The 17,435-nt window shown below is 53.5% G+C and overlaps 1 protein-coding gene across 1 annotated transcript; it reads left to right on the top strand.

Annotated features, from left to right (window-relative positions):
• Positions 1-212: 212 nt before the first annotated feature.
• On the top strand, positions 213-16,774 carry LOC116938197 (ribosome production factor 1-like). The gene is made up of 4 exons (XM_076064490.1): positions 213-551; positions 1,684-1,868; positions 6,782-6,908; positions 14,859-16,774. Exons 1-4 carry the CDS (start codon positions 213-215, stop codon positions 14,898-14,900), a joined length of 693 nt encoding a protein of 230 aa, XP_075920605.1. The 3' UTR covers positions 14,901-16,774.
• Positions 16,775-17,435: the final 661 nt, after the last annotated feature.

Below are 17,435 nucleotides of genomic sequence, written 5' to 3'. Positions count from 1 at the left end.
TGATGGTGATGGTGGTGATGGTGGTGGTGATGGTGGTGATGGTGGTGATGGTGGTGGTGGTGGTGATGGTGGTGGTGGTGTTGGTGGTGATGGTGGTGTTGGTGGTGATGGTGGTGGTGGTGTTGGTGTTGGTGATGGTGGTGGTGGTGATGGTAGTGGTGTTGGTGGTGGTGGTGGTGGTGATGGTGGTGATGATGGTAGTGGTAGTGGTGATGGTGGTGTTGGTGGTGGTGGTGATGGTGGTGGTGGTGGTGATGGTGGTGATGGTGGTGATGGTGTTGGTGGTGGTGGTGATGGTGGTGGTGGTGGTGATGGTGGTGGTGGTGATGGTAGTGATGGTGGTGATGGTGGTGATGGTGGTGGTGATGGTGGTGGTGATGGTGGTGGTGGTGATGGTGGTGGTGGTGGTGGTGATGGTGGTGGTGGTTCACGATGGGCGGATTCTCCTGAGCGCTGTCCACTCAGACGGGATGATCATCTCACACCTCCCTCACGGGCCAACTGCTCACTTCAAGATGAGCGGAGTTCGCTTGTGTAGCAAGCGACGGAAGGTACAGCCCAGTTGACGCATCACTCACCCACTCACTCACTCACCACTCACTCACCCACTCACTCACTCACCCACTCACCACTCACCCACTCACTCACTCACCCACTCACCCACTCACTCACTCACTCACCCACTCACTCACTCACTCACCCACCACTCACTCACTCACTCACCCACTCACCCACTCACCACTCACTCACTCACCCACCCACTCACTCACTCACTCACCCACCACTCACCCACTCACTCACCCACTCGACCACTCACTCACTCACTCACCCACTCACCCACCCACTCACTCACTCACCCACTCACCCACTCACTCACCCACTCACTCACCCACTCACTCACCCACTCACTCACCCACTCACTCATTCACTCAGACACTCACTCACTCACCCACTCACTCACCACTCACTCACCCACTCACTCACTCACCCACTCACCCACTCACCCACTCACTCACCCACTCACTCACCCACTCGACCACCCACTCACTCACTCACCCACTCACTCACCCACTCACCCACCCACTCACTCACTCACCCACTCACCCACTCACTCACCCACTCACTCACCCACCCACTCACTCACCCACCCACTCACTCACCCACTCACTCACCACTCACTCACCCACTCACTCACTCACCCACTCACCCACTCACCCACTCACTCACCCACTCACTCACCCACTCGACCACTCACTCACTCACTCACCCACTCACTCACCCACTCACCCACCCACTCACTCACTCACCCACTCACCCACTCACTCACCCACTCACTCACCCACCCACTCACTCACCCACCCACTCACTCACCCACTCACTCACCAACTCACCCACCCACTCACTCACTCACCCACTCACCCACTCACTCACCCACTCACTCACCCACCCACTCACCCAGACACTCACTCACTCACCCACTCACTCACCCACTCACCCACCCACCCACCCCCCCACCCCCCCACCCACCCCCCCACCCCACCCACCCACCCCCCCACCCACCCACCCCCCCACCCACCCACCCCCCCACCCACCCACCCACCCCCCCACCCACCCCCCCACCCACCCACCCACCCCCCCCACCCACCCACCCACCCCTGTCTCTCCCCACCCCTACCACCGAAGGCTCCGGACACAGCTCCGTCATCGCTTGCCAATCCCGAGTTGATCCTCAACAACTTCACCACACGGATCGGCCTCCGTGTGGCTCGTCAGCTCGCCGCTCTGCACCCACACGGACCCAGCTTCTCGGCACGAAGAGTTCTCACGTTCCACAACCAGCGGGACTTCATCTTCTTCAGACACCACCGGTGATGACTCAGACACTCACTCAGACACTCACTCAGTCACTCAGACACTCACTCAGACACTCACTCAGACACTCACTGACCCAGCTTCTCGGCACGAAGAGTTCTCACGTTCCACAACCAGCGGGACTTCATCTTCTTCAGACACCACCGGTCAGTCAGGCACTCACTCAGTCAGTCAGACACTCAGACACTCACTCAGACACTCACTCAGACACTCACTCAGACACTCACTGACCCAGCTTCTCGGCACGAAGAGTTCTCACGTTCCACAACCAGCGGGACTTCATCTTCTTCAGACACCACCGGTCAGTCAGTCAGACAGTCAGTCAGTCACTCACTCAGACACTCACTCAGCCACTCAGTCAAACACTCACTCAGACACTCACTCAGACACTCACTCAGTCACTCAGACACTCACTGACCCAGCTTCTCGGCACGAAGAGTTCTCACGTTCCACAACCAGCGGGACTTCATCTTCTTCAGACACCACCGGTGAGTCAGTCAGTCACTCAGACACTCACTCAGACACTCAGTCACTCACTCAGACACTCACTCAGTCACTCAGACACTCACTCAGTCACTCACTCAGACACTCACTCAGACACTCACTCAGTCACTCACTCAGACACTCAGTCACTCACTCAGACACTCACTCAGTCACTCACTCAGACACTCACTCAGACACTCACTCAGTCACTCACTCAGACACTCACTCAGTCACTCAGACACTCACTCAGACACTCACTCAGACACTCACTCAGACACTCACTCAGACACTCACTCAGACACTCACTCAGTCACTCAGACACTCACTCAGACACTCACTCAGACACTCACTCAGACACTCAGACACTCACTCAGACACTCACTCAGTCAGTCAGTCACTCACTCAGTCACTCACTCAGTCAGACACTCACTCAGACACTCACTCAGACACTCACTCAGACACTCACTGACCCAGCTTCTCGGCACGAAGAGTTCTCACGTTCCACAACCAGCGGGACTTCATCTTCTTCAGACACCACCGGTGAGTCAGTCAGTCAGTCAGACACTCACTCAGACACTCACTCAGACACTCACTCAGCCACTCAGTCAAACACTCACTCAGACACTCAGACACTCAGTCACTCAGACACTCACTCAGACACTCACTCAGACACTCACTCACTCAGACACTCACTCAGACACTCACTCAGACACTCAGTCAGTCAGTCACTCACTCAGTCAGACACTCACTCAGTCAGTCACTCACTCAGACACTCAGACACTCACACAGACACTCACTCAGACACTCACTCAGACACTCAGTCACTCACTCATACACTCACTCAGACACTCACTCAGACACTCACACAGACACTCACTCAGACACTCACTCAGACACTCAGTCACTCACTCAGACACTCACTCAGTCACTCACTCAGACACTCACTCAGTCACTCACTCAGACACTCACTCAGTCACTCACTCAGTCACTCAGTCACTCACTCAGACACTCACTCAGACACTAATTCATACACTCACTCAGTCACTCAGACACTCACTCAGTCACTCACTCACTCAGTCACTCAGACACTCAGTCACTCAGTCAGACACTCACTCAGACACTCACTCAGACACTCACTCACTCAGTCACTCACTCAGACACTCACTCAGACACTCACTCAGACACTCACTCAGTCACTCACTGACCCAGCTTCTCGGCACGAAGAGTTCTCACGTTCCACAACCAGCGGGACTTCATCTTCTTCAGACACCACCGGTGAGTCAGACACTCACACAGACACTCAGACACTCAGACACTCACTCAGACACTCACTCAGTCAGACACTCACTCACTCAGACACTCACTCAGACACTCAGACACTCACTCAGACACTCACTCACTCAGACACTCACTCAGACACTCAGACACTCACTCACTCAGACACTCACTCACTCAGACACTCACTCAGACACTCAGACACTCACTCAGACACTCACTCAGACACTCACTCAGACACTCAGACACTCACTCACTCAGACACTCACTCACTCAGACACTCACTCAGACACTCAGTCAGACACTCACTGACCCAGCTTCTCGGCACGAAGAGTTCTCACGTTCCACAACCAGCGGGACTTCATCTTCTTCAGACACCACCGGTGATGACTCAGACAGGCACTCAGTCAGTCAGTCAGACACTCAGACACTCAGACACTCAGTCAGTCAGTCAGTCACTCAGTCAGTCAGTCAGACACTCACACAGACACTCACACAGACACTCAGTCAGTCAGTCACTCAGTCAGTCAGTCAGTCAGACACTCACACAGACACTCACACAGACACTCACTCAGTCAGTCAGTCACTCAGTCAGTCAGTCAGTCACTCAGTCAGTCAGTCACTCAGTCAGTCAGTCAGTCACTCAGTCAGTCAGTCACTCACACAGACACTCACTCAGTCACTCACTCAGTCACTCACTCAGACACTCAGTCACTCACACAGACACTCACTCAGTCACTCAGTCAGTCAGTCACTCACTCACTCAGCCACTCACTCAGACACTCAGTCAGTCACTCAGACACTCACTCAGACACTCACTCAGACACTCAGACACTCACTCAGTCAGTCAGACACTCACTCAGACACTCACTCAGACACTCACTCAGACACTCACTCACTCAGACACTCAGACACTCACTCAGACACTCACTCAGACACTCACTCAGACACTCACTCACTCAGACACTCACTCAGACACTCACTCACTCAGACACTCACTCAGACACTCACTCAGACACTCACTCAGACACTCACTCAGACACTCAGACACTCACTCACTCACTCAGACACTCACTCAGACACTCAGTCACTCACTCAGACACTCACTCAGACACTCACTCAGACACTCAGTCAGTCACTCACTCAGTCACACAGTCACTCACACAGACACTCAGTCACTCACTCAGACACTCAGACACTCACTCAGACACTCACTCAGACACTCAGTCACTCAGACACTCACTCACACACGCAGACACTCACTCAGTCAGTCACTCACTCACACAGACACTCAGTCAGTCAGACACTCACTCAGACACTCACTCAGACACTCACTCAGACACTCACTGACCCAGCTTCTCGGCACGAAGAGTTCTCACGTTCCACAACCAGCGGGACTTCATCTTCTTCAGACACCACCGGTCAGTCAGTCAGTCACTCAGTCAGTCAGTCAGTCACTCAGTCACTCACTCAGACACTCAGACACTCACTCATACACTCACTCAGACACTCAGACACTCACTCACTCAGTCACTCACTCACTCACACAGACACTCAGTCACTCACTCAGTCACTAACTCATACACTCACTCAGACACTCAGACACTCAGTCACTCAGTCACTCACTCAGACACTCACTCAGTCACTCAGACACTCAGTCATTCACTCAGTCAGTCACTCAGACACTCACTCAGACACTCATTCACCCACTCAGTCACTCAGACAGTCACTCAGACAGTCACTCAGACAATCACTCAGTCAGACACTCAGACACTCACTCAGACACTCACTGACCCAGCTTCTCGGCACGAAGAGTTCTCACGTTCCACAACCAGCGGGACTTCATCTTCTTCAGACACCACCGGTGATGACTCAGACACTCACTCAGTCACTCACTCAGACACTCACACTCACTCAGACACTCAGTCACTCAGTTACTCACTCACACAGACACTCACTCAGACACTCACTCAGACACTCACTCAGACACTCACTCAGTCACTCACTCAGTCACTCAATCAGTCACTCAGTCACTCACTCAGTCACTCACTCAGTCACTCAGTCACTCAGCCACTCACTCAGTCACTCACTCAGTCACTCAGCCACTCACTCAGTCACTCACTCAGACTCACTCACTCACCCACCCACTCAGTCACTCACACACTCACTCAGACACTCAGTCACTCAGTCAGTCACTCACTCAGTCACTCACTCACTCACTTACTCAGTCACTCAGTCACTCACTCAGTCACTCACTCACTCAGACACTCACTCAGACACTCACTCACTCAGTCAGTCACTCACTCACACAGACACTCACTCAGTCACTCACTCAGTCACTCAGTCACTCACTCAGTCACTCAGTCACTCACTCAGTCACTCACTCACTCAGACACTCAGTCACTCACTCAGTCACTCAGACACTCAGTCACTCAGTCAGTCACTCAGTCACTCACTCACTCACTCACTCACTCAGACACTCAGTCACTCACTCACTCACTCAGACACTCAGTCACTCAGTCAGTCACTCAGTCACTCAGTCACCCACTCACTCAGTCACTCAGCCACTCACTCAGTCACTCACACACTCACTCACTCAGTCACTCAGCCACTCACTCAGTCACTCACTCAGACTCACTCACTCACCCACTCACTCACTCAGTCACTCAGTCACTCACTCAGTCACTCACTCACTCACCCACCCACTCACTCAGACACTCACTCACTCAGTCACTCACTCACTCACTCACCCACCCACTCACTCAGACACTCACTCACTCAGTCACTCACTCACTCAGTCAGTCACTCAGTCAGTCACTTACTCAGTCACTCAGTCACTCACTCAGTCACTCACTCACTCAGACACTCAGTCACCCACCCACTCACTCACTCACTCACCCACCCACTCACTCACTCAGTCACTCAGTCACTCACTCACCCACCCACTCACTCAGACACTCACTCACTCAGTCACTCAATCACTCACTCACTCACCCACCCACTCACTCAGACACTCACTCACTCAGACACTCACTCACCCACCCACCCCCCTACCCACCCACCCCCCTACCCACCCACCCCCCCACCCACCCCCCCACCCACCCCCCCACTAACCCCCCACCCACCCACCCACCACCCACCCACTCCGCAGCTACATCTTCCGTAATGAGAGACGTGTGGGCCTCAAGGAGCTGGGCCCACGATTGACGCTGAAGCTTCGCTCTCTTCAGAAGGGATCCTTCGACTCAAAGTTCGGGGACTTCGAGTGGGTCCACAAGGTCAGAGCGGGCCCGCACGGCCAGCCCCAACGTCTCTCCAACGTTGTAGACCCCAACGTTGTAGACCCCAACGTTGAAGCCCCAACGTTGAAGCCCCAACGTCTCTCTAACGTTGAGACCCCAACGTTGTAGACCCCAACGTCTCTCTAACGTTGATGCCCCAACGTCTCTCTAACGTTGAGACCCCAACGTTGAAGCCCCAACGTCTCTCTAACGTTGAGACCCCAACGTTGAAGCCCCAACGTCTCTCTAACGTTGAGACCCCAACGTTGAAGCCCCAACGTCTCTCTAACGTTGAGACCCCAACGTCTCTCTAACGTTGAGACCCCAACGTTGAGACCCCAACGTTGTAGACCCCAACGTCTAACGTTGAACCCCAACGTCTCTCTAACGTTGGAGCCCCAACGTCTCTCTAACGTTGAAGCCCCAACGTTGTAGACCCCAACGTTGAAGCCCCAACGTCTCTCTAACGTTGAAGCCCCAACGTTCAGGCTCCAACGTCTCTCTAAGGTTGAGACCCCAACGTTGAGACCCCAACGTCTCTCTAACGTTGAGACCCCAACGTTGAAGCCCCAACGTCTCTCTAACGTTGAGACCCCAACGTTGAAGCCCCAACGTTGAGACCCCAACGTCTCTCTAACGTTGAGACCCCAACGTTGAGACCCCAACGTCTCTCTAACGTTGAGACCCCAACGTTGAAGCCCCAACGTTGAGACCCCAACGTCTCTCTAAGGTTGAGACCCCAACGTTGAGACCCCAACGTCTCTCTAACGTTGAAGCCCCAACGTCTCTCTAACGTTGAGACCCCAACGTTGAAGCCCCAACGTTGAGACCCCAACGTCTCTCTAACGTTGAGACCCCAACGTTGAAACCCCAACGTTGTAGCCCCAACGTCTCTCTAACGTTGAAGCCCCAACGTCTCTCTAACGTTGAGACCCCAACGTTGAAGCCCCAACGTTGAGACCCCAACGTCTCTCTAACGTTGAAGCCCCAACGTCTCTCTAACGTTGAAGCCCCAACATCTCTCTAACGTTGAGACCCCAACGTTGTAGACCCCAACGTTGTAGACCCCAACGTCTCTCCAACGTTGAGACCCCAACGTTGTAGACCCCAACGTTGAAGCCCCAACGTCTCTCTAACGTTGAGACCCCAACGTTCAGGCCCCAACGTCTCTCTAACGTTGAAGCCCCAACGTCTCTCTAACGTTGAGACCCCAACGTTGAAGCGCCAACGTCTCTCTAACGTTGAAGCCCCGACGTCTCTCTAACGTTGAGACCCCAACGTTCAGGCCCCAACGTCTCTCTAAGGTTGGAGCCCCAACGTCTCTCTAACGTTGAAGCCCCAACGTCTCTCTAACGTTGAGACCCCAACGTTGAAGCCCCAACGTCTCTCTAACGTTGAAGCCCCAACGTCTCTCTAACGTTGAGACCCCAACGTTCAGGCCCCAACGTCTCTCTAAGGTTGGAGCCCCAACGTCTCTCTAACGTTGAGACCCCAACGTTCAGGCCCCAACGTCTCTCTAAGGTTGGAGCCCCAACGTCTCTCTAACGTTCAGGCCCCAACGTCTCTCTAACGTTGAAGCCCCAACGTCTCTCTAACGTTGAGACCCCAACGTTGAGCCCCAACGTCTCTCTAACGTTGAAGCCCCAACGTCTCTCTAACGTTGAGACCCCAACGTCTCTCTAACGTTGAGACCCCAACGTTGAGCCCCAACGTTAGCCCCAACGTCTCTCTAACGTTGAGACCCCAACGTTGAAGCCCCAACGTCTCTCTAACGTTGAGACCCCAACGTTGAAGCCCCAACGTCTCTCTAACGTTGAGACCCCAACGTTGAGGCCCCAACGTCTCTCTAACGTTGAGACCCCAACGTTGTAGACCCCAACGTCTAACGTTGAACCCCAACGTCTCTCTAACGTTGGAGCCCCAACGTCTCTCTAACGTTGAAGCCCCAACGTTGTAGACCCCAACGTTGAAGCCCCAACGTCTCTCTAACGTTGAAGCCCCAACGTTCAGGCTCCAACGTCTCTCTAAGGTTGAGACCCCAACGTTGAGACCCCAACGTCTCTCTAACGTTGAGACCCCAACGTTGAAGCCCCAACGTCTCTCTAACGTTGAGACCCCAACGTTGAAGCCCCAACGTTGAGACCCCAACGTCTCTCTAACGTTGAGACCCCAACGTTGAGACCCCAACGTCTCTCTAACGTTGAGACCCCAACGTTGAAGCCCCAACGTTCAGGCTCCAACGTCTCTCTAAGGTTGAGACCCCAACGTTGAGACCCCAACGTCTCTCTAACGTTGAAGCCCCAACGTCTCTCTAACGTTGAGACCCCAACGTTGAAGCCCCAACGTCTCTCTAACGTTGAGACCCCAACGTTGAAGCCCCAACGTTGAGACCCCAACGTCTCTCTAACGTTGAGACCCCAACGTTGAGACCCCAACGTTGTAGCCCCAACGTCTCTCTAACGTTGAAGCCCCAACGTCTCTCTAACGTTGATGCCCCAACGTCTCTCTAACGTTGAGACCCCAACGTTGAAGCCCCAACGTTGTAGACCCCAACGTTGAAGCCCCAACGTTCAGGCTCCAACGTCTCTCTAAGGTTGAGACCCCAACGTTGAAGCCCCAACGTTGAAGCCCCAACGTTGAAGCCCCAACGTCTCTCTAACGTTGAGACCCCAACGTTGAAGCCCCAACGTCTCTCTAACGTTGAGACCCCAACGTTGAAGCCCCAACGTTGAGACCCCAACGTCTCTCTAACGTTGAGACCCCAACGTTGAGACCCCAACGTTGTAGCCCCAACGTCTCTCTAACGTTGAAGCCCCAACGTCTCTCTAACGTTGATGCCCCAACGTCTCTCTAACGTTGAGACCCCAACGTCTCTCTAACGTTGAGACCCCAACGTCTCTCTAACGTTGAGACCTCAACGTTGTAGACCCCAACGTCTCTCTAACGTTGAGACCCCAACGTTGAGCCCCAACGTCTCTCTAACGTTGAGACCCCAACGTCTCTCTAAGGTTGGAGCCCCAACGTCTCTCTAACGTTGAGACCCCAACGTTGAAGCCCCAACGTCTCTCTAACGTTGAGACCCCAACGTTGAGACCCCAACGTTGTAGACCCCAACGTCTAACGTTGAGCCCCAACGTCTCTCTAACGTTGAGACCCCAACGTCTCTCTAACGTTGAGACCCCAACGTTGTAGACCCCAACGTTGAAGCCCCAACGTCTCTCTAACGTTGAGACCCCAACGTTCAGGCCCCAACGTCTCTCCAACGTTGATGCCCCAACGTCTCTCTAACGTTGTAGACCCCAACGTCTATCTAAGGTTGAAGCCCCAACGTCTCTCTAACGTTGAGACCCCAACGTTGAAGCCCCAACGTCTCTCTAACGTTGAAGCCCCAACGTCTCTCTAACGTTGAGACCCCAACGTTGAAGCCCCAACGTCTCTCTAAGGTTGAAGCCCCAACGTCTCTCTAACGTTGAGACCCCAACGTTGAGCCCCAACGTCTCTCTAACGTTGAGACCCCAACGTCTCTCTAAGGTTGAAGCCCCAACGTCTCTCTAACGTTGAAGGCCCAACGTCTCTCTAACGTTGAGACCCCCCCAAACGTCTCTCTAACGTTGAGACCCCCCCAAACGTCTCTCTAACGTTGAGACCCCAACGTTGTAGACCCCAACGTTGAGACCCCAACGTTGAAGCCCCAACGTCTCTCTAACGTTGAGACCCCAATGTTGAAGCCCCAACGTCTGTCTAACGTTGAGACCCCAACGTTGAAGCCCCAATGTCTCTCTAACGTTGAAGCCCCAACGTTGAGACCCCAACGTATCTCTAACGTTGAAGCCCCAACGTCTCTCTAAGGTTGAGACCCCAACGTTGAGACCCCAACGTCTCTCTAACGTTGAGACCCCAACGTTGAAGCCCCAACGTCTCTCTAACGTTGGGACCCCAACGTTGAAGCCCCAACGTTAGCCCCAACGTCTCTCTAACGTTGAGACCCCAACGTTGAAGCCCCAACGTCTCTCTAAGGTTGAGACCCCAACGTTGAAGCCCCAACGTCTCTCTAACGTTGAGCCCCAACGTTGAGGCCCCAACGTTAGCCCCAACGTCTCTCTAACGTTGAGACCCCAACGTTGAAGCCCCAACGTCTGTCTCACGTTGAGACCCCAACGTTGAAGCCCCAACGTCTCTCTAACGTTGAGACCCAACGTTGAGACCCCAACGTCTCTCCAACGTTGAGCCCCAACGTTGAAGCCCCAACGTCTCTCTAACGTTGAGCCCCCAACGTTGAGACCCCAACGTCAGTCTAACGTTGAGACCCCAACGTTGAAGCCCCAACGTCTCTCTAACGTTGAGACCCCAACGTTCAGGCCCCAACGTCTCTCTGACGTTGAAGGCCCCCAACGTTGAAGCCCCAACGTCTCTCTAACGTTGAGACCCCAACGTTGAAGCCCCAACGTCTGTCTAACGTTGAGACCCCAACGTTGAAGCCCCAACGTCTCTCTAACGTTAAGACCCCAACGTTGAAGCCCCAACGTCTCTCTAACGTTGAGACCCCAACGTTGAAGCCCCAACGTCTCTCTAACGTTGAAGCCCCAACGTTGAAGCCCCAACGTCTCTCTAACGTTGAGACCCCAACGTTGAGCCCCAACGTCTCTCTAGCGTTGAGACCCCAACGTTGAAGCCCCAACGTCTCTCTAACGTTGAGACCCCAACGTTGAAGCCCCAACGTCTCTCTAACGTTAAGACCCCAACGTTGAAGCCCCAACGTCTCTCTAACGTTGAAGCCCCAACGTTGAAGCCCCAACGTCTCTCTAACGTTGAGACCCCAACGTTGAAGCCCCAACGTCTCTCTAACGTTGAGACCCCAACGTTGAGACCCCAACGTTGTAGACCCCAACGTCTAACGTTGAGCCCCAACGTCTCTCTAACGTTGAGACCCCAACGTCTCTCTAACGTTGAGACCCCAACGTTGTAGACCCCAACGTTGAAGCCCCAACGTCTCTCTAACGTTGAGACCCCAACGTTCAGGCCCCAACGTCTCTCCAACGTTGATGCCCCAACGTCTCTCTAACGTTGTAGACCCCAACGTCTATCTAAGGTTGAAGCCCCAACGTCTCTCTAACGTTGAGACCCCAACGTTGAAGCCCCAACGTCTCTCTAACGTTGAAGCCCCAACGTCTCTCTAACGTTGAGACCCCAACGTTGAAGCCCCAACGTCTCTCTAAGGTTGAAGCCCCAACGTCTCTCTAACGTTGAGACCCCAACGTTGAGCCCCAACGTCTCTCTAACGTTGAGACCCCAACGTCTCTCTAAGGTTGAAGCCCCAACGTCTCTCTAACGTTGAAGGCCCAACGTCTCTCTAACGTTGAGACCCCCCCAAACGTCTCTCTAACGTTGAGACCCCCCCAAACGTCTCTCTAACGTTGAGACCCCAACGTTGTAGACCCCAACGTTGAGACCCCAACGTTGAAGCCCCAACGTCTCTCTAACGTTGAGACCCCAATGTTGAAGCCCCAACGTCTGTCTAACGTTGAGACCCCAACGTTGAAGCCCCAATGTCTCTCTAACGTTGAAGCCCCAACGTTGAGACCCCAACGTATCTCTAACGTTGAAGCCCCAACGTCTCTCTAAGGTTGAGACCCCAACGTTGAGACCCCAACGTCTCTCTAACGTTGAGACCCCAACGTTGAAGCCCCAACGTCTCTCTAACGTTGGGACCCCAACGTTGAAGCCCCAACGTTAGCCCCAACGTCTCTCTAACGTTGAGACCCCAACGTTGAAGCCCCAACGTCTCTCTAAGGTTGAGACCCCAACGTTGAAGCCCCAACGTCTCTCTAACGTTGAGCCCCAACGTTGAGGCCCCAACGTTAGCCCCAACGTCTCTCTAACGTTGAGACCCCAACGTTGAAGCCCCAACGTCTGTCTCACGTTGAGACCCCAACGTTGAAGCCCCAACGTCTCTCTAACGTTGAGACCCAACGTTGAGACCCCAACGTCTCTCCAACGTTGAGCCCCAACGTTGAAGCCCCAACGTCTCTCTAACGTTGAGCCCCCAACGTTGAGACCCCAACGTCAGTCTAACGTTGAGACCCCAACGTTGAAGCCCCAACGTCTCTCTAACGTTGAGACCCCAACGTTCAGGCCCCAACGTCTCTCTGACGTTGAAGGCCCCCAACGTTGAAGCCCCAACGTCTCTCTAACGTTGAGACCCCAACGTTGAAGCCCCAACGTCTGTCTAACGTTGAGACCCCAACGTTGAAGCCCCAACGTCTCTCTAACGTTAAGACCCCAACGTTGAAGCCCCAACGTCTCTCTAACGTTGAGACCCCAACGTTGAAGCCCCAACGTCTCTCTAACGTTGAAGCCCCAACGTTGAAGCCCCAACGTCTCTCTAACGTTGAGACCCCAACGTTGAGCCCCAACGTCTCTCTAGCGTTGAGACCCCAACGTTGAAGCCCCAACGTCTCTCTAACGTTGAGACCCCAACGTTGAAGCCCCAACGTCTCTCTAACGTTAAGACCCCAACGTTGAAGCCCCAACGTCTCTCTAACGTTAAGACCCCAACGTCTCTCTAACGTTGAGACCCCAACGTTGAAGCCCCAACGTCTCTCTAACGTTAAGACCCCAACGTCTCTCTAACGTTGAGACCCCAACGTTGAAGCCCCAACGTCTCTCTAACGTTGAGACCCCAACGTTGAAGCCCCAACGTTTCTCTAACGTTGAAGCCCCAACGTTAGCCCCAACGTCTCTCTAACGTTGAGACCCCAACGTTGAAGCCCCAACGTCTCTCTAACGTTGAGACCCCAACGTTGTAGCCCCAACGTCTCTCTAACGTTGAAGCCCCAACGTTGAGGCCCCAACGTCTCTCTAACGTTGAGACCCCAACGTCTCTCTAACGTTGAGACCACAACGTTGAAGCCCCAACGTTGAAGCCCCAACGTCTCTCTAACGTTGAGACCCCAACGTTGAAGCCCCAACGTCTCTCTAACGTTGAAGCCCCAACGTCTCTCTAACGTTGAGACCCCAACGTTCAGGCCCCAACGTCTGTCTAACGTTGAGACCCCAACGTTGAAGCCCCAACGTCTCTCTAACGTTAAGACCCCAACGTTGAAGCCCCAACGTCTCTCTAACGTTAAGACCCCAACGTTGAAGCCCCAACGTCTCTCTAACGTTGAGACCCCAACGTTGAAGCCCCAACGTCTCTCTAACGTTGAAGCCCCAACGTTGAAGCCCCAACGTCTCTCTAACGTTGAGACCCCAACGTTGAAGCCCCAACGTCTCTCTAACGTTAAGACCCCCAACGTTGAAGCCCCAACGTCTCTCTAACGTTGAGACCCCAACGTTGAAGCCCCAACGTCTCTCTAACGTTAAGACCCCCAACGTTGAAGCCCCAACGTCTCTCTAACGTTGAGACCCCAACGTTGAAGCCCCAACGTCTCTCTAACGTTAAGACCCCAACGTTGAAGCCCCAACGTCTCTCTAACGTTGAAGCCCCAACGTTGAAGCCCCAACGTCTCTCTAACGTTGAGACCCCAACGTTGAAGCCCCAACGTCTCTCTAACGTTGAAGCCCCAACGTTGAAGCCCCAACGTCTCTCTAACGTTGAGACCCCAACGTTGAAGCCCCAACGTCTCTCTAACGTTGAGACCCCAACGTTGAAGCCCCAACGTCTCTCTAACGTTGAGACCCCAACGTTGAAGCCCCAACGTCTGTCTAACGTTGAGACCCCAACGTTGAGACCCCAACGTTGAGACCCAACGTCTCTCTAACGTTGAGACCCCAACGTTGAAGCCCCAACGTCTCTCTAACGTTGGGACCCCAACGTTGAGGCCCCAACGTCTCTCTAACGTTGAGACCCCAACGTTGAAGCCCCAACGTCTCTCTAACGTTAAGACCCCAACGTTGAAGCCCCAACGTCTCTCTAACGTTAAGACCTGTGTCTCCCTCTCTCTACAGAGACACGAAATGGATTCCAGTCGCAGAAAGTTCCACCTCTGATGCAGAATTCACTCGCACACACATAGACACACAGACACACACATAGACACATAGACACAGACACACACAGACACACATAGACACACACATAGACACTCACTCACATAGACACACACATAGACACACACACATAGACACAGACACACACACACAGACACACATAGACACACACAGACACACACACACAGACACACAGTGACACACAGTGACACAGACACACACAGACACACACACATAGACACACACACATAGACACAGACACACAGACACACATAGACACACACACATAGACACACACACAGACACACACAGACATACACATAGACACACACACATAGACACAGACACACACACAGACACACAGACACACACACAGACACACACACACAGACACACACACACAGACACACACACATAGACACACACACACAGACACACACACACAGACACACACACATAGACACACACACAGACACACACACATAGACACACACAGACACACACACAGACACACACACACAGACACAGACACACACACATACACACAGACACAGACACACACACATACACACACATAGACACACACAGACACACAGTGACACACACAGACACACACACACATAGACACACACACACACATAGACACACACACACATAGACACAGACACACACAGATACACAGAGACACAGACACACACAGACACACACACATACACACAGTGACACAGACACACAGACAGACACACACAGACACACACAGACACACACACACATAGACACACATAGACACACACAGACACACACACATAGACACACACAGACACACACACAGACACAGACACACACACAGACACACACACAGACACATAGACACACATAGACACACACACATAGACACACACAGACACACACACACACAGTGACACAGACACACACACATACACACAGTGACACACACAAAGACACACAGACGCACACACACACACAGACACACAGACACACACACAGACACACACAAAGACACACACAGACACACACACAGACACACACAGACACACACACAGACACACACACAGACACACACATATACACACAGTGACACACACACAGACACACACACAGACAGACAGACGCACACACAGACACACACACAGACACACACACACAGACACACAGACACACAGTGACACACACACACAGACACACAGTGACACACACACACAGACACACAGTGACACAGACACACAGACGCACACACAGACACACACACAGACACACACAGACACACACACACAGACACACAGTGACACACACACAGATGCACACACAGACACACAGTGACACACACACACAGACACACAGTGACACACACACAGACACACACACAGACACACAGATGCACACACAGACACACACACAGACAGACACACACACACAGACACACAGTGACACACACACAGACACACACACAGACACACACACAGACACACACACAGACACACAGTGGCACACAGTGACACACACACAGACGCACACACAGACACACACACACACATAGACACACACAGACACACACACAGACACACAGTGACACACACACACAGACACACAGTGACACACACACAGACACACACACAGACACACAGATGCACACACAGACACACACACAGACACACACAGACACACACACACAGACACACAGTGACACACACACAGACACACACACAGACACACACACAGACACACACACAGACACACAGTGGCACACAGTGACACACACACAGACGCACACACAGACACACACACATAGACACAGTGACACACAGGCACACACAGATTATCGTATTCAATAAAGGTCTATCTGATGCCTCTGACTCTGTTGTTGTGCCAGGCTAGGTGCACGTCACCTGCACAGTCACCCATCAACTCAATCTCTTCTCTAGCCCACTCGCTCACTCACCCACTCGCTCACCCACTCAGCCACTCACTCACCCACTCACTCGCCCACCCGCTCACCCACCCACTCACCACTCACTCACCCACTCACCCACCCGCTCACCCACCCGCTCACCCACCCACTCGCTCACCCACTCAGCCGCTCACCCACTCACCCGCTCACTCGCCCACCCGCTCACCCACCCACTCACTCACCACTCACTCACTCACTCACTCACCCACTCACTCACCACTCACCCACTCACTCACTCGCTCACTCACCCACCCACTCACTCAATCACTCACCCACCCACTCACCCACCCACTCGATCACTCACCCACCCACTCAGCCGCCCACTCGCTCACTTACCCACTCACCCACTCATTTGCTCACTCACTCACTTGCCAACCAACCCACCCACTCACATAGCCCATCTTTGCATACACACAACCAGTCCACTGGACCTCCTGAATACCGCAGAGATCCAGGCGGTAGCTTTTGTAGTGTTTGTGTACCTGTGGTGTACGTATCTTCGTGTGTATCTGTGTGTGTACCTGAAGGTGCGAGGGGCTGGTAACCCCCTCCACCTTCAATAAATT

This window comes from Petromyzon marinus, unplaced genomic scaffold (genome assembly GCF_048934315.1).
Source record: "Petromyzon marinus isolate PM22_M1 ecotype Great Lakes invasive population unplaced genomic scaffold, UKy_Petmar_22M1.pri1.0 PM_Scaffold_480, whole genome shotgun sequence".
Lineage (NCBI taxonomy): Eukaryota > Metazoa > Chordata > Hyperoartia > Petromyzontiformes > Petromyzontidae > Petromyzon > Petromyzon marinus.
This window is presented reverse-complemented; position numbering and strand designations above follow the sequence as displayed.

Coding starts and splice junctions, on each gene's coding strand:
- LOC116938197 (XM_076064490.1), top strand. CDS start 213: ATGGTGGTGTTGGTGGTGGTGGTGATGGTGGTGGTGGTGGTGATGGTG. Junction 1,869..6,781: donor ATCTTCTTCAGACACCACCG/GTGATGACTCAG, acceptor CCCACTCCGCAG/CTACATCTTCCGTAATGAGA. Junction 6,909..14,858: donor ACTTCGAGTGGGTCCACAAG/GTCAGAGCGGGC, acceptor CTCTCTCTACAG/AGACACGAAATGGATTCCAG.